Here is an 18088-nt window from a genome sequence, read left to right as displayed (position 1 = left end):
CTGTTCAGTGATAACCTCACCATCGTTCATCTTCGTCCAGTGAACGATCATGTCACGAAACCTGTGACCTAGGGTAAGCCAACCATCTTCCATGTCGCGTACTTCTCCAGGGCTGCCATCCATTTATTCGATAGCTGTCTTCCATAAGACTCATTTATGCGGCGCTTCAGTTCGCTGATGATTTGAGGTACCTCCTCATTAAGACCAGCAGCTATGTTAGCCACGTAGCGCTTAGTAGATTCTCAGATTCGCTGACTGCGTCTCAGAGTTGGTGCTAGATTAACGGAATCTTGATCGTCATCGTCATCTTCGTCATCACTACTCTCGTAGTCGCTCTCGTCTCGCGCCATACGCTGACTGGCACCGGAACCGATGATTCGTTGATTCCGGTTGATAACCCCAGCACGCGAACGAAAAGCATATTGCTTTCTCGAACGTTGTTTTCTGGTAACCCAAGATAAACAACCTCTTACCACTTTCTTCGCGTTCCCTCTCAAAGCCTTCATTTCGCGATGACTTCGAGAATCTGCACTCTCGGCTGGAATCTGCAGCAAGAACTGGTTGACTGCGCTAGCGACTAACCGTCGCCGAAACCACCTCCTCCGAAGCACCCGAAACATCTTCCAACCGTCGGATAAAAGCTTGCGCACGCTAACCGCAGCGCAGCTACCAATCACGAGAATAATTTTCTCGACTTGCAGCTTCATGGCTTTTCGTTCCGCTGCTTCAACGCTCCAAAAAGCCGAAGAGCAACGTTCAGCAGCATGAGTCTGATCAGGCCCTGATGCGTTGCTGAAGTTGCTGGCAACTAATCGTCACCCAAAACACCTCCAAAGCCACAGAAAAATCGTACTGTAGGCTTAGATGAGCTCACGCGTACTGATCGCAGCGTAGCTCCACATCACGAGAGTAACCCTCTCGATAAGCAACTTCTCCCATACTTCGATACGGTCTAATACTCCATCTGGAATATTAGACCCGAACCCGGTTACAGATCCCGAGAGTGTGTGGCTGTAAGCTTCTCACTTTCATGTCACTTTTTCATGTCGTTTTTATTCGGCCTTATGCCTGCAATGCTCAAGATCGAGTAACTTTGAGATTTTTGGTTACATGGGGATTTTGTGATATTTATTTCAACAATTCTAAATGTAAATCATTTAAATAAATTTAATCAAGTTGTGAAAGGTGTAGCAAATAACACTGGGTCAATCAGTGTATTTAAAAAATACATCAACATTTCAATTCTTCTCATAGGTAAGTTTATTTTTCATTCATTATATTAGGTATTTATATTATTTCATAGTATTCATAGAATATTACTTACATAAGTTAAATATCTCAGTTGGAATAAAATTTTATCAGCGTTTACAGAACTTAAGCTTAGTAAACGAAGGGGTGCGGTGGTTTTCTTTTCATTCAAAAAAATGATATATTAATTCACTGATATAACACTAATTGAGACCATCACCATCACTCCGTCACTTGAATTCTTAAACGAATTATACTCCTCTTGTGCTTAGTTTTTGAATTGTTGTTTCTCCAGGAGGCTCGTATTTAGTACTAGATCACACATTATTTCCTAAATCTTTCTGCTCGAACAGTGGCTTAACGGGAACATTCACTTGAAATGTTTCTGTGTTTTTATTTTTCTTAAATTTATCCAATTGTTCTGCGAAAGATAAAAAATGAAAAAAAACAGCAATGTTGATAAAAGAATGGAATTAAGACTTTAAATATGTTAAACAAAATACTTCAACTGACCATTTTGTTTCACTAACATGTACTTCTGAATGGCTGACGCTGGAAATTCTACCGCTAGCGCTAAAAACGATGCAATGGAGTAGGCTATGACAACCGTTGATATTAGGGTCGAATACTGTAAAAATAAATTAATGACGATAATTCACAGTTAAAAGTTAAATTTACGTATCTCAAAAGGCTTACCAACATCGGGCCGTCAGAGTGAATCGGATTCTTGGAACCGAACAGTAGATACTTCAGCACAAATATGTGAACCATGTAGGCACAGTAGCTTAGCCGGCCCAGCGGAATGAAGGCCTGGTAGTTGAGGAACTGTTTAATTGGACCATAGAAGTTGTACAGCAGTCCGTAGAAAAAACAAATGGCAAACGCAAGCCAGGTTAGCTGAAGCAGTGGATTAAGGGCAGCCAGCCAAAGGGACGGTTTCGGATAGTCGTTGTATAGGGGCCGAGTGGAAATCATCAAGAAGTAGGACAACGGAACGATGAAGTTCCATAGAAGCTGTATGTACTGGAAAACCAAGCATTGCTGTAGTTAGAAACCCCTGAATCAGACAGTCAAGATGATGGCTTACCCAAGCTCGGATTCCTTTGGGGTAATCCTTCCGGTAACGGATATAGAGCACTCCAACGATCAATCCACCGAAGAAGGCAACCATATTAGTGTGGAACGGTAAGTAGACGAGCTTGTAGAACTTGGAGAAAAAGTTGAAAAACCGTGCAATCCTAAATGATTTAAAATTAGGAGTTATATCTGTGACATAGTAAGGTAAGGTGTGTGACATAGTCTTATTTTGTAAAAAAAAGTTCATATTCGAATTTTTTTTCATTATTTTTAAATGTGCAATTTTAATAATTTTAGCATCAGCATCCCCTAGCGGACAAAATGGAAGTCCAAATTCGGAAAAATTGTGAAACTTCTGATAGCGTGTATTCCGGTAACGATTAAGTCGGGGATGCCAGTTATAATGAATAAAAAAAATATTCCTATTCTGGCACCATGATAATTTTAGAAATAGAATAAAAAAATGTTTCAAGAAAATATATCCATGTTTTGGAATCCTTTACCAATAAAATTTTTTAATCAATTTCTCAGAAGGTTTTAATCACTAAATGGAGAGTTGGTTTGAGGAATTAAAAAAAAACTGCCCAACTTTGCATGAAATTCTTGCAAACCGCTAGTTAGACATAAGACCATAAGACACAAAGGGCTGTGAATTGCTCTGAATCAAGATTCGTAAAAATCGTAAAATCACTACAATGGCGTCGTTGTTAGAATAGGCACAGAGAGCGCAGATTTTCAAGGCTACTGCTACGAAAAGTTTGTTTCTGTTTCGGCCTTCTCCGGTAGAAAGACGGATTGGTACAAGGAGCGCAGATTTTCAAGGCTGCTGTTACAAAAAAAATTTGTTTCTGATTCGGCTCTTGGTGAAAAAAAAACAGATTAGCTCGGGAAGAGCAGATTTTCAAGACTGCTGCTGCTGTGTGTTAGTTTGGCCAATGGAAAGACGAGTTGGTGCAGGTAGCGATTTTTTTAAAGGTTGCTGCTAAGATTGTTTGTTTTGATTCAGACTCTGATGGAACGACGGATTAGCACAAGGAGCGCAGATTTTTAAGGCTGCTGCAAAGAAAAGTCGTTTCTGATTCGGCTCCCGGTAGAAAAGAAGGATTAGCACGGGAAGCGCAGATTTTTAAGGCTGCTGTGTGTTTGTTTCTGATTCAGCCTCAAGTGAAATGATTGACTGGGAAAGCACAGATTGGGAAGGCTGTTGTTAGGAATGTTTTCGAACTATTCTGCTCCAGTGAACAAAGAAACAATTTGCTAAAAGAAGTCACCTAAAACGTACATATAAATGTCTTTTGCAACTTTCAAGTGTATCAATGAGTACATATGTACAATTCACTCAGGGGAATTGGGCAATTGTTTCTCTTTTTCAGCCAATATGCAACAGACAAAGCCTTCATTTCAGTAAAAATGTGACTTTCGGATGCTTGAGATAATTTGTTTTGAAGTTAAACAAACTTAATTTGAAAGAAAACGTTTTTGTTTTGATCAAAATATCTGTTAATTCCAATGGTGTACGTCAAATGCCGGACGCTGTAAAACGAATCAATTGAAGTGAAGAAAGTTTTTAGAAATACTTACTGCAAACGCTCGAGGAATATGCTGTCCAATTTTTCAGTGTAGATAACGTAGGCTGGACTTATCACAGCGATCAGGGACCCTAGCGTGAATATCAATTTTTGCAGTTTTGGGTATCTGTAACGAAAGTTTGTAAAACATGTCATTTGAAGCAACATCAAGGATTATTATAATTCATCACTCACTTCGTGATTGCTACTAAAACGATAATTCCGAAAAGGTACAATTGAAAATCACACGCTAGGAACCACGTATGTTGAATGCACTGTAAGAAAATCATTAGTCCGTTAAAAATAGAGCTAATTTTGAGACAGCCTTATCTATACAAGGAATCGCTAAAGTTCAGAACCCTTACCGGTTGATCAGGTTTTACGTAATTGTTGACGTATAACAGATTGAGCCACCAGTTTTCTTTGCAGTAGTATTGATCGGTGTTGACCCCCCTAGGCCACAGTGGTCCATCGAACATGGTGGGCTGCCACACTGAGTATAGCAAAAGGACGTACGCGTATACGGGAGTCAATCGAGTGTACCGATACAGCGTTACGACCGGAACGACCCACCAGCTCATCTTTCGCTTGGATTTTCCGTGTTGCTCCAAGAAGTGTAGGCTCAGGAACAGTCCACTGATCATGAAGAACGTTTGCACTAACAGATCCCCATTGATGTGAGTGATGAATCCGTAACTGTGTTTGCTCCGTTCCAGATCTATCGGGTTCATCAAGTTCAGTTGCAACACACAGTTTGCACCGTGGGCGAAGAAGATCAGCACCATGGAGCAGAACCGAATGGCGTGGATGAAACGGAAATCATCGCTGAGCTGATTTTGGGAGTGTTTCGTCAACCGACACCAGTTGCGCCTGATGGAGAAGGACGTAAGAAGCAATTTTGCTAGAAGCGGAATTAGGTTGTATTAGTATTGCATTGGTATTGTGCTGAATTTGATCCAACTTTATGCACTTACTCTGTTGAGGTGGATCGCTGATGTAATGGGTATCGGTACGATCTTCATTGATGATTGTATCATAAATGCTAGACGAAATGACCAATAGAATCAGCGTCAGCGTTATACCATAGAACCAATTTAGCAGCGGACTGTCTACGGGCATCGGCCGAGTACAGTATTCAATCTCCGTATAGGCTTTCAAACCGTAGGTTCGGTTCAGTTGATAGTTGACACAGATGTTCATCAACCTTCCGTAACGGGCGCGATCGTTGGAAATGTTTCCGAAAGCTCCAAAATCTACAATATACTATCAAAGGGATTCATTTTTCTAAGTTATTTTTATGAATTCATCATTTTGGTACTTACAGGAAAGTTAATCTCGAACTTCTTGACGTACAATTGTTCTAATTCGTCATCGCTAAGCGAGAACACCAACCGTTGGCAGCGTTCAACGCACAAACCACGATCTAGGTGATCGTGTCGCAGATGAAGAACATCAGAGGAAAAGTTCTGAAATTTTAAAACACCTTGAATCTGCATCACTTGGCTAATGAAAATGATGGTTATTGTCGTTACAGGGAAAAACTGTAAAATCAGTTAAGCGACAATGGATTTTTCTCGGAGTAGGTAAGTTAAACCTAACGTCGGAAGTAGTGCGCTGGATGGCGGGTCACCGTACGATTCCAGCGCACTACTTCCGACGTTAGGTTTAACTTACCTACTCTGAGAAAAATCCATTGTCGCTCAACTGATTTTACAGCGCTGGACTGGCGACACAATATTACCTGAATCAAGGACCAAAGCTCTGAGTCGCCGTTCGGTTTGATGACGGATCGAACGACACAGTAGGCGGGGTCAGTTACATTGGTAATAGCGAAACATTCATCGTAGTCATCATACTGGAACAGTTTCGGCATTCGGTAGTAGTCATCCGCTGGGAATGATTTTGTTTTTAGATCTAATTATTCGTATTCAAGTTCACTTCTTCGTTCCTAAGCTTCAGATAGCACTTGTTAACTCAATTTTATCATTAGAAACAGTACCTTATGTTAAGATATCTGAACTCAATTCATGATCAAGAATTAGATTTAAACTTTGTTTTGAAAACTGGAGTGAGATTCGAGGTCTTAAAGTTTTCGCCATGCAATATTTTCCAGGCATGTACATAAGGGTGGCAGCCAAATAAGTCATATCGAGTTTCAAAAAGAAAGAGAAGTTATTTATTATTTGTCTTGTATTTTTCTTAGCTGTAAATTTAGTATGGGAGAGTGGGGAATCATGGGCCACTTTTTTTCGTTGTTCCATAACTTCTTTATTATAAAAGATAAAATAAAATAAAAAATGGTATGGTTTTCTACAGTTTCAAGGTATCATAAGGTTTTTTTTTAATTTTTAAAAAGTTATTTTACCCAAATTCTGACTGTTTGAAAAAAAGTAATATTTTTTGGATTTTGAAAAATGGTGGGGAATCGTGGGCCACCAAATCCCAATTGACCAAATAACATGCAAAGTTTATGAGTTGACCCAAAACTGTGATTTCTTAATTCATTTCGTTATTTAAAAGAAATTTCAGATGATGAAATAAAAAAGAGAGCTGTGTATGAACGCATAGATTCCAAAACCTGGCTCGCGAACGTTTTGGCAAAATTTATTTTATAGGATGGACAAAATACTTTTCATAACTCTTCATTTGGCATAAGAAAACTTTGCAGATAGGTAAAACGTGTTTTAAGTTCTGAATGTGTATAAAAACACAAAAATATAGGTAGTTCAAGATGTGTGGCCCACGATTCCCCACAAGCTATGATTTGCAAAATGGTTGCGTGTGTGTGACTTATTGATGTTTCATCAAAAAATCCTTTGCCACTTGAAAGATCATGACAAAACTGAGATCATAAGCGTATGAGCATATTTTTGTTATGCACTTTAGGTTCCCCATCGATGAAAATAGCGGGTGTTTTTTTTAATTATGTAAGTAAATTTTTCTAACTTTTTTTTAGCTTGATAAATAAAAGAAGCATATGATGCGTATTTCAGTCAACAACATATAGGAATATATGCTCATGCAAAGCGACGACGATGACAGTTGGTTTGAGATTTTTATCTCAACACACATCTAAGATATTAAAAGTGGCCCACGTTTCCCCATGGCCCACGATACCCCACTCTCCCCTATAATTAAATGTAGTTTAATAAATTTTTTGTAGTATTTCATATTAAATTTTAGTAATTAATATCAAAAAATGTACATGGATCTCTTAAAAGGAAATATTATTTCCACTGAGATTCATGTTGTAAATTAGTTTTGTAACGTAACATCTCCTCGCACTAAGTAACAATATTATAAAAGTTCTCAGCATGAGTAAATTTTTGTTCGCGTTTGTGTTTTTCCTTTTGCTGTCAGACATGCTGAGAACAGTTAGCGTCCATTACCAGGGGGCTCATTTGAGCTTCTTGGTGTGGGGGAGTGTGGCGGGCCGCTAAGAAAAAAAAAAAAAAAAAAACCGCAGATGCATCTTGAAGATTGACCAAAAAAATAGCTCTGTGCAAAATTTCAGCTCAATCTGACTGGATTTTGAGGTGTCTCAAAGCGCTCAAAGTGTCGATTTTTTAATCCTCAAAAACAATCTTATGGGGGATTTTTATTTAGATACCAAATGACTTAATAATGCATAAGTCCTAGAAAGTCGATTTAAGACCATTCATTTTTTATTAAAGATAACACCAGATTTCTCGTCGTTTCATGCATTTCGTAGTCATTTGACATCATTTGTTGTTTTTTTAAATAAACAAATAATCGATTTACACACGGAATTTAGTTTGACCACATTTTGATTCGAACACCTTTTATATGCTTACACAGGGACTCGGTAGGCTGTGCTTGTAAATAACAGAAGTATTTTTGGCGACTGATAATTTGAAAAAGTTTTTTATGCAAAGCATTGAAGTCCCAAGAACCAGTTGATGGCTCAAAGAGCAATCAACGATAGAACAAGAAGAAGAAGAAGCATTGAAGTGTGAAAAATAGTTGATGATTTTGTTTGGTCCATTTCCGGGAAGAAGGATGCTTTTTTCCAGTTCGCATGACAATGAAGAAAAATGCTGATGAAACAGTATAAATCCTAAGTTTCCCTGTAACAACAATAGAAGAAGCATTTCGGTAGGAAAGTTGCATGATGAAAATGAAGGAGGTCCCCACAAAACTCTAGGAAGTCCTATAAAAAACCAGAGGTAAGTATTTTTTTTGCAACACTATTTGCAAGGGTAGAATTGTTTTGGCTAACCCGGAAGTTCCTTCCTCAACTTGTTAATTCGATTCATTGCCTTGATTGAGCCAGTGTAGGATGAAGGAATGAAAAAAAAACTTAATATACCCCAGAAAATATCAGTTGCACAATGCTTTAGAGAGAGAAAAAAAAAATAGTTTTATTGTCAAGACTTTGTTGAAATTTATTTTTTTCCAACAAAGTTTTTTCATAATTACACTGTGATTCTTACAGGGTTTTTCCGGGAAGTAATAGGACTGACTGTTTTTTTCTTGAATACGTCAAAATTACAAAAAACCTTATAGGAAACTTCGATAAAATTGGCAACAATGTTTTTTTTTATTTGTTTGATTTTATTAGCTGGTATATAAGGTATGCCTAAGCCATTTCCGTCGACAGCAAACGATGCTCTTATGCTCCATAACAATGGTAGGTACAAAATAAACTCTTATCCAAAAAAATTGAACGCTCCCCGATGTATCTTTTATGAGTTTTATACTCGTTCGTTAAGAGCTAATTTTTGATTTCTTCGAGATATTATTTTTTGAATGATAACACTAGTTTACAGCATTTTTGAACTTAGTAAAGTAAAGGACATTTTTAATGTAAAATCGGGCGCTAAACCCGAAAATGAAATTAAAAAAAATCTCAGTAGAACCGTTTTTGAGTTATGCTCCGAATATGAAATTTTGGAAAAATAAAAAAAGTTTTTGTACTTAAAATGAAATATCTCAGACGGCATAACAGTGATTTGAAATCCCTCTTTTTTATATTGAAGATGAATAAATTTTCTATCGATCATCTGAACACTAATTTTACGTATGATCAACAGTATTGTTGATATTAGTGACTTTATGATAGAAAAAATTATAAAAAACGCATTTTTTTTTAGAGAAAACTTTGTTTCAGCGAAAGTTTTTGACTCGATGGTAACATTTTAAAAATCTGATTTTCTTCAGCGCTTAAATGTCAATTTAAAACAAAGATTTCAAGTGGTTATTTATCAAAATCGGTTGAATATTGAAGAAGTTATGGCTACTTTACCATAACAGTATTTTTTTGTAGTTTTTAATAATTTAACGAACCACAGTACACTTATCATAGTATAGGAAGTGTGAAACATGATAAATCTCACTCGCTCCAAGTCAAAATTATTTATTAGCTTACCAAAAGGTCACATGCCAAATTTCAGGAAGATCTGACCATAGGGAGGGGTTGCTTGAGTCTCAAACGAGAATAAAATTTTAAGGTATTTTGCCCGGGAGGAACGAAAAATACTGGTTTTTCATCACTAGCCGATTGTATTTTATGGTTGAATTTTTTAAAGCCTAAATTGAGACGAATATTTCACTCGAAGACTGTAACTCGATTGGGTTTGAAACAGGAAAGTTATTGTGGTTCTAAGATTGTATTTTGGTTGAAAATTCTCGTATAAAACGCAATGCGTAAAAAGTACTCATTGAGTGTTGGACAAAATTTGCGGCCTTTGAATTACAATAACTTTTTTACTTCAAATCCAATCGTGTTGCAGTTTTCGAGTGAAATATTTGTCTCAACTTAGGCTTTCAGAAAATAAAGTATCAAAAACAATCGGCTTATGATGAAAAAAGTTATTGATGAAAAACCAGTATTTTTCGTTCCTCCCGGGAAAAATACCTTAAAATTTTATTCTCGTTTGAGACTCAAGCAACCCCCCCTATGGTCAGATCTTCCTTAAATTTGGCATGTGACCTTTTGGTAAGCTAATAAATCATTTTGACTTAGAGCGAGTGAGATTTATCATGTTTCACACTTCCTATACTATGATAAGTGTACTGTGGTTCGTTAAATTATTAAAAACTACAAAAAGTACTGTTATGGTAAAGTAGCCATAACTTCTTCAATATTCAATCGATTTTGATAAATAACCACTTGAAATCTTTGTTTTTAATTGACATTTAAGCGCTGAAGAAAATCAGATTTTTTAAATGTTACCATCGAGTCTGAAACTTTCGCTGAAACCAAATTTTCTCTTAAAAATGCGATTTTTATAATTTTTTCTATCATAAAGTCACTAATATCAACAATACTGTTGATCATACGCAAAAACAGTGTTCAAATGATCGATAGAAAATTTAATCACCTTCAATATGCAAAAGAGGGATTTCAAATTACTGTTATGCCGTCCGAGATATTTGCATTGAAGTACAAGAACTTTTTTTATTTTTCCAAAATTTCATATTTGGAGAACTGAGATTTTTTTGAATTTCATTTTCGGATTCAGCGCCCGATTTTACATTAAAAATGACCTTCAGTTTACTAAGTTCAAAAATGCTGTAAACTAGTGTAATTTATATTGTTTAAAATGGATAAGATATCGATCTATCAGAGATCGATCCTTAAGCTTCGATTTTATTGGTGGATCAATCCTACGATCGTCCATCTGAATCGATCTTGGAGATCGATCTTTTTCTGAAGATCGAATAATCCTAGCTAGGACCCATTCCAATCGACCATCCAGCATCTCTGGATCTATTTTTTATAATAAAAAATTACACTGTTTCAAAAGTAATTTTTCAAACATCACTCTCAATCCAATTTCCGATCCGATTAATATATGAATCGGAAATATGAAATTTTCAGTATAAAAAATTTGAAAAGGGGCGCGTTGTAACGTCACGACGTCAATTACTATTTAACCGAGAAATAAACTCTGATTTAAATTTCAAATCTACACCATAGACACGATATACATTATACACGATTTACTGAAAAGGTAAAAAAAAATCGTGACGTTACCGTGGAATGAGCCTCAGAGAGCGATGAAAATGGATGGAGAGAAAACGAATAGTTAGTGAAAACTATGAGCTAGGCCTTCCTTTTATATTAGAGTTTTAAATTTTTCATAAATAACATGTTTCATAGGTAACGGAAAAATAATTGAAAAAAAATGTGTTACCTTTCTATGTTATACATGTCCGTTTTCAATTTGTTACTTTGTGAAAAAAAATCAAAATTTGAATTTTATGAACTTTCTTAAACACGCTCTATGACAGGATTTATTACAATCGGCATCAAATACAAGCCAATACTTATTCTTACTTTTTGTGCAGATTGATTACAAGTATGTTTAGCTAACAATCCAAGCTAATGGCAACTGTTTGACGAGCAGTTGTCAAAAGCCACATCTAAGAACATTTGAACATAAGAAAACTGGAAATGGACCTATGTTTTGAAAAATTCCATCAACCTACAGAAAGAGTATGTTTGCCGTGACCGAGATTCGATTTCATGACCGCTGGCTTAGAAGACTTGAACGCTATCCTCTTCAAAATTGAAACGTGTTGCGCTTACTTGTTTCAGTAATCAACTAAATTATCTCAAATTTCACACTGATGCTTGGTGACGGCATCGAAACAACAAATGGGAACAAAAAGTCAATTTTTGCAGCGGTCTATTGTACATCCATTTATTATTTACCTTGCAGAACAACTAATACGTTGATAATATGCAACTAAAGCTATGATCATTTAGTATCCGGACACTTTATTTAGATGATAGCTACATTACTGGAGGGAGATCGGTTATGCAAAACATTGTGTTGGTTATGAAAAGGACTATCTTGTCTATTTTTGCCAGATTTTTAAGTTAACGTGTGTAAATATTTACGATGCAAGAAGACATGGTAGAAATAATTTTGCACAAATTTGCGCCTTTTGCGCATTTTGCTCCTCGAAAATTCTTCATTGTCGACTTGAAAACTCATGAACTGTTGATTTTTTTCTGATTCTTTTTTGGACCAAATGGTTAAGAAGTATAAGGAGCCACTCTAGGATCCACAAGAAGTTAAAATCAAGCATCGCAATGGAACCCTTGATCTTAAATATGGTAAAAAGTCTATTGTTATTGGAGTTAACTGAATGCAGACCCCTTAAATAATGTAATTAATCCATTTCCGGCAGTCAAAAAGTGTTGTCTGCCTAGTAGACACCAAGTAAATAACCAATAGTGAGCAGTTGCAAAGATCGCAATCTGTGCAACCGGTTTTTACGCAATGTGACAGATGTGTCCTGATGGACGAAGAAATTTATGTTAAAACCGGATAGAGATCAAATTCTTCGAGATGCCTACTCATGAAAAGGTTCCAACCAGATTCCAATTGCTTTTTCCAGGAGAGTTTGAGTAAAATAACCTGATTTTGCAAAGGTTTTGCTTCTGTGGTAAAAATAATAGATCAATGATCAATACATGACTGAAAAAAGTGTGCAAAAATAAAAAAGAGATTTTATGAAAAAGTAAGAGTATTTCTTGAAATCATTGATAAATAAATATTTTTATATTAAATGTCATATTAACACCTTCATTTCCTCCATAGAAAGTATTTCGATCAAATGAATAGTTTTTAAAATAAGCACGTTTGTAACTGCCCGGATACTAAATGATCATAGCCTTAGTTCATTTATTACATGTAACAGCAAAAACTCAAATTGTCTTTTAATATGACATTTTTTTTGCTAAAGAAGCGGATATTTACGTTTGACTAGTAATGTAAGTAATTTCTGTTTTTCACTCAGAATTTTCATATGTTTTGTACCCAATGTTGATTTTCAATAATTCATCTTAAAAGACACTTCATATTTCCATTAATTTATTTTTTCTTCCATCAAATCTTTAGATTGAAGTTTTGAGTTTATTAAACTCGTTGAAAAACATTTGTTTGGACTTGGTAGGCGTTGGCTGAAGGTGACGGTTGGTTTTTTTTCTCGGGCAGAACATTTTCTAATCATCAAATTCAGAAAATTTTATGAGTTTGCAAGTGCTTAAATGAAGAAAATTGAAGTTTCCTGTTGAAAATGTGATCTGAAAATTGATATTTTCTAAAGTGAAACAGTGCACGGGGCAAGCGCTACACCACCAAGATTGCCCAGATCCCAGATGAAGGAAAATTTGCTGCTTTTTGTGATATTTGTGGAATATGTATTTGAAGATGGGAGCTTTTATGGTGATTTAATTTCGGAAAATGGAACCGGTCGGACTCTGGAAATTTGGCCTACCCAAAAGAAGACCTAACAAGTAGCTTTGGTTCCTGCTAAACCGGCAGTTTTCCCAACATCACCGCAGTTAAAGCTGTTCCTGTGTTCTGAATCATATGTAATCCCTTTGATTTGGTGAGCTCGTTCTTTATTATTTTTAATCTGTTTTTTTTTATACTTTATGACTAAACTAAAACCCTACATAATTCTATGAAACGTTTGGCTTGGAAATACGTGCTTCATTCCTCCCTTGTTCATTGATATTTTGCAAAATCAAAGTTCCCACATTCTTTGTTACAAAGACAACTTTGAAACTTGGACAAAATTTCCACCCACTTTTGTTTTTTCGTCAACGTCAACAAAATGTGTCAAAAACAAAATGAATTATTTCAAAATATTACATTTCTCATTAAACTGAAAATACATTCTTTAAAAAAACAATTTAGAGATTAGCCTAAGAAACTATGAAGCGTATCTAGCACAAGAACATAGAGGTAGGAGGATATAAAGGGAAACATTTCATTTGCGAATTTTAAAGTACTGTTCATCCAGAAAAGCAACACTACAACACTATACATTGATCTTACACAGAAGCAAGCTCCTAATTTTTTTAAAATTTTGTTTAATTAGGTTTTTCAGATTTGATTGAATTTTAACAGATTTCAACTTTTGGCATACCTTCTTCCAACACTTATATCTTTCCATCCACACCAAAATGGAATCAAAATTTATTAAAATAATACCACAAGAATAATTTGCTAAATATATTCTTGATGTTTCAATACAACCGCTTCATTATAGATAAATGTTCATTATATTTTTACCTGGCACAGATAATTTGTTATTTGACATACATACATTTTCTTTAAAATTTATTATAAAATTTTATGAAAAACTGGAAACACAACCAAATCGTTTAAAAGATGTGAATAAACTTGAGAAATCTCAGTAAAATATGATTTAATAAAAGTTTTGTTAATTTTTTTTACATTATTATAATTAAGAGATAAGAAAATATTTCATTCACGTAGTTTAATTTACTGGTGATTCTCCGGGTGAACTAAAACAAATTTAATGCGATTACCATATCTCAAAGTCAATAAATCATCGATTCAAGTTGAAATTTCCTTAGTTTCCTGATGAAAACATTGATATAATTTTTTTCTAAATAAACAGTGTCAACCTCTTATTGATTATTCAAAATATTACTGTGTATTCTTTAAGCATTGATGCTCTAAAGACTTCTAAAATATGAGGCAAAGAAGAGGAAAGAATCAAAGAGTTTTCAAAAAGGCATTAAGCATAAGAAACAGTTTGGAATTTTTTTTTGTCTTAATATTATAACATAATCCAGTTTTAGTTGCTTTCCGTCTTCAACCATTAAAGCCCTTTTGCAAACTCTTTGCTTCAACAGGGATCAAGGTTAGGAAAAAGAGCTAGTTTATCAAGGAAGAAAATTGGGTGGTATTGATTTGCTTCCAATATATTACTCTATCCATTTTTATTGGACGTTTATGAAATACCTCATAGAAATAGGAGTTTCCTTAGGAAATGTCTAGGAGCGTAGGAGGTGTAGGACAATCACGATCGCACCATTTACCAAAATGGATCCAGATCTTTACCTTTAACCAACTAACACAACCCCTTTCTTTGATACTTGAATATAAATTCGCAGACATATAGACGGTTTCCATAGATTGTGATACTAACCTAAACTGGTTCTGACTATTTAAATTTTTTTGAGTATGCAGGAGCGAGAGGTTGCCAGTTGAACTTAAAGAGTATCTTACTAAAAATCCTTCCCTTCCCCCCATTGACTACTAGGACGTGGCCGGCGCCGTTATTAATCATATAAAAAAGGGAGAGCATTAGTTTTGTACAATGAGAACGGCTGCTAATCCCAAGCACCATTCTTTTGGACTTGGTGCAAAATTGATGGCCTCGATTAATCACGGAGTGGCAACCATTGGCGACGTGGAACTTGATCTGCTTAGCCACGCCAGCAATCATTGAAGCTCTAAAGACTTCTAAAAAAAATGTCAAAACGCTTACGTTTATCATTTTTTAACAAAAATCTATCGAAGATTGTTGAAATTTTGACAAATTTTTAATGGTTTTGTATGGAAGCCCTTTTCGAATTCGGAGGGGTTTGAAAATATATTAGAAATCATTCCCGGTCTTGAAAACAGCTACAGCTACATTTTGTATGGGAGCCACCCTTTTTTTGGATTCCGAAGGGTTTGAAAGTTTTGAAGAAGCCATTCCCGGTTTTGAAAATGGTTTCACGCCAAATTTTAAATTTATCGGTTTAGAATAAGGTTGCCAGAATTTTTTTCACTCCCATCCGGGCATAGCAATTCCGGGAATTTTTTCAAAAAAACCAGGCTAAATCCAGGCATGGGTTTTAATTTTTCAAATCCAAAAACCGGGCAAAATTTAGGTGTTATTATATAAAAAAGCAAAGAAAAAATGCAAAAAAAAAATGAAATTAATATTTTATTAATGTAATTGCAGACTTCCAAAAACTTATTGGAACACTTAAATATTTAAAGGTTTATAAAAGTAAATCAACGAAATTATTTGCAACAACCGTTGAAAATTTCCATACCGTTAATCGATTTTCCTGAAACTTACTCAAAAACTTTGATTTTTTTTTTGGTTTCTTTGTGAAAATTGTGGAAAAATCCGGGTAATATCCGGACTTTTTTCACGATATCCGGGCAACCGGGCCGGACTGGACTTTCTCGAAACTTTGCATCAAATATCCGGGCAAACCCGGATAAAACCGGGCAATCTGGCAAGCTTAGTTTAGAAGTTTCCAAAAATTATTCGAATTGTGTCTCATTTTTATGAATTTTGTAAAAATAGGAGCCCCCCTTCCTTTAAGTCGGAGCGAGTTGAAAGTATTTAAGAAACCATCTCCGATCCCAAAAACTCTAACATACTGAATTTGCCTGACCCATGGTGATGGTGAAAACAACCCAACTTTTGGTTCGTGGGAATTACACCGAAAGTTGTATAGGAGGGTCTCTTTTCTTAAGTGGGAGCGGCTCAGAACTGTTACTAAAACTTTACCGTGGTCCTACTACACTTCTGTACCAAATTTCAGGCTAATCAGTTAAGCGGTGCGGATTTTTTTTAAGGTGCATACCAACAAACAATCAAACCAACAAACATATATAGTCCAACTCGTTTTTATATATTAGAAAGATAGAAGAAAAGATAATCCCACTTGAAATATTATAATCCATTTCAGGCTCTCAAACCTGATCCCACCTTCAGGTATTTTTTTAGATTGTGGGTCAATTTTCTCATTGTGCACTGAACGATTTAAATGGAAGACCCCCTCCCCCCGCCTTCTGAAAAGGGGCCGTCTTTAAATTATATTGCATTTGAACTAAAAGTCCTCAGAATAGGCTCACACAACAAATACCACCATAACAGACCATAGGTGCTTAGCTTTTAGAAGGCTTTTACAATGTGCAACCATTGGAAAAAATCTGACAACATTAGGTACTACATCAAATTTGCCCGTTCAACTAAATATTGCACACAGACAAGTTGTTTTGAATGATTTTTTAAATTTTTATGTCACTTTTTTCGAACACTTGAGCTTTTGGATCTTGTTGGCAAATTCTTTATGAATACAATCGTCAAAAAATCGAGTCAATTCGGTTGAAAAGACTAGAATACAGTATAAAAACACAAATCGTGTGCTTAGCTGTGCAACGATTGGCAAATCACCCTAGATTCTAAGCACTTCAACACCAAAACTTACTTGTTACAAACGGATCGCACCACACGAGCGGTACCAAAATTGGCAACAAAACGCCTAGCAAGACTTTTCCGAACATTCCGCACGTGTTTCCCGTTCAACTTTGCACTCCTACTAATGGATATAATTGGCTGAGAGCCCCCGCTAGCCAATAGTTTTTCCTTCTTTTTTGATTTTATTTTTGGATTCTATGCCGCACGATTAAAAATACACGTGCCCCTAGATGCTGTTGGAGGGAGGAAACAGATTTATATATCCATCATCTATCATCACAATCTCTTTTGCTCTGTTTTCCACGAAAAGTCTTCTGTAACTGCCTCTCTAATGAAAAATCACAAAACGGTCAGTTCGAGATTATATAAAAACAAATCTGTTGAAGGATAGGTAACAAAATGAAACTCCTTTCGCTGTTTCGAAACTTAATCAAATTTCAAATTTTCAAAATTTAAAATACAAAGAAAGGTGTTGGCATTGAAAAGAAACCGATCTTTTTTTGCTGGGTATGAACAAATTTTTACGTTGCATTGTTAGTAATCCATCCAGGGTAAAATTGTTCAAAAAAAAACTGAAAACCACGAAACTACCACGAAAAACTATAGATGTTTCCTTTCTTATTATTGCTCCTCATTCAAATATTCGAAGACTATGGGTATCAAAACGCGCTTTTCTCAATTAGCTGTTCAACCCTTGGATTCCCGAGCATGACTCAATGAGGGATAAGGGTAAACAACGCTCATGCGGATTCAAGCTCGGGTCCAAAATGTGGAACAATACTCTGGAGGCTTGTGGAGTTTATGCTCTCACGCTTTCATTAAACAAAAATGCAAAAAATGGTTTGATGCCAGCACATAATTGAAGCGATCTAAAGCTATTTCCGATGGTTAAAAGCTTTTATTGGCCAATCAATTGGAAACAGGTCAAGTCAAGGACATTTGAATTCATTAAAATGCGCCTTCTGTAGAATTAGAAGCGCATAATAAGTAGAACCTTGGGGCGAGAATGTTGGAGGGTAGTAAAGCTGGAAAAAGCTTGCTAATGAAAATCGGAGAAGGGAGTTTTCACACACTTTCTTCATTTGGTGGAATATCAATAAATAATAAATATGATTATCTATTTTTCTCAAGCTATATTCTTTGATTTACTTTACGTTAATTAAAAAACAAAACACAGAAAGGTGGAAAACGTG

General features: G+C 35.6%; 1 protein-coding gene across 1 annotated transcript; it reads right to left on the bottom strand.

The window, feature by feature from the left end:
* Positions 1–242: 242 nt before the first annotated feature.
* On the bottom strand, positions 243–16442 carry LOC129752461 (nose resistant to fluoxetine protein 6-like). The gene is made up of 12 exons (XM_055748240.1): positions 16394–16442; positions 5568–5783; positions 5216–5316; positions 4868–5156; positions 4259–4794; positions 4089–4168; positions 3907–4020; positions 2336–2486; positions 1945–2262; positions 1762–1876; positions 875–964; positions 243–808 (listed from the first exon to the last, which is right to left on the bottom strand). Exons 1-12 carry the CDS (start codon positions 16440–16442, stop codon positions 243–245), a joined length of 2625 nt encoding a protein of 874 aa, XP_055604215.1.
* Between the last annotated feature and the right edge of the window lie 1646 nt (positions 16443–18088).

The sequence above is a fragment of the Uranotaenia lowii genome, chromosome 3 (assembly GCF_029784155.1).
Source record: "Uranotaenia lowii strain MFRU-FL chromosome 3, ASM2978415v1, whole genome shotgun sequence".
NCBI classification, from domain to species: Eukaryota; Metazoa; Arthropoda; class Insecta; order Diptera; family Culicidae; genus Uranotaenia; species Uranotaenia lowii.
The sequence above is the reverse complement of the archived record's forward strand: the minus strand, read 5'-3'. Positions and strand labels throughout refer to the sequence as shown.

Coding starts and splice junctions, on each gene's coding strand:
- LOC129752461 (XM_055748240.1), bottom strand. CDS start 16,442: ATGAGAAAATTGACCCACAATCTAAAAAAATACCTGAAGGTGGGATCA. Junction 5,157..5,215: donor AGTTCGAGATTAACTTTCCT/GTAAGTACCAAA, acceptor TCCCTTTGATAG/TATATTGTAGATTTTGGAGC. Junction 1,877..1,944: donor ACTCTGACGGCCCGATGTTG/GTAAGCCTTTTG, acceptor TTATTTTTACAG/TATTCGACCCTAATATCAAC.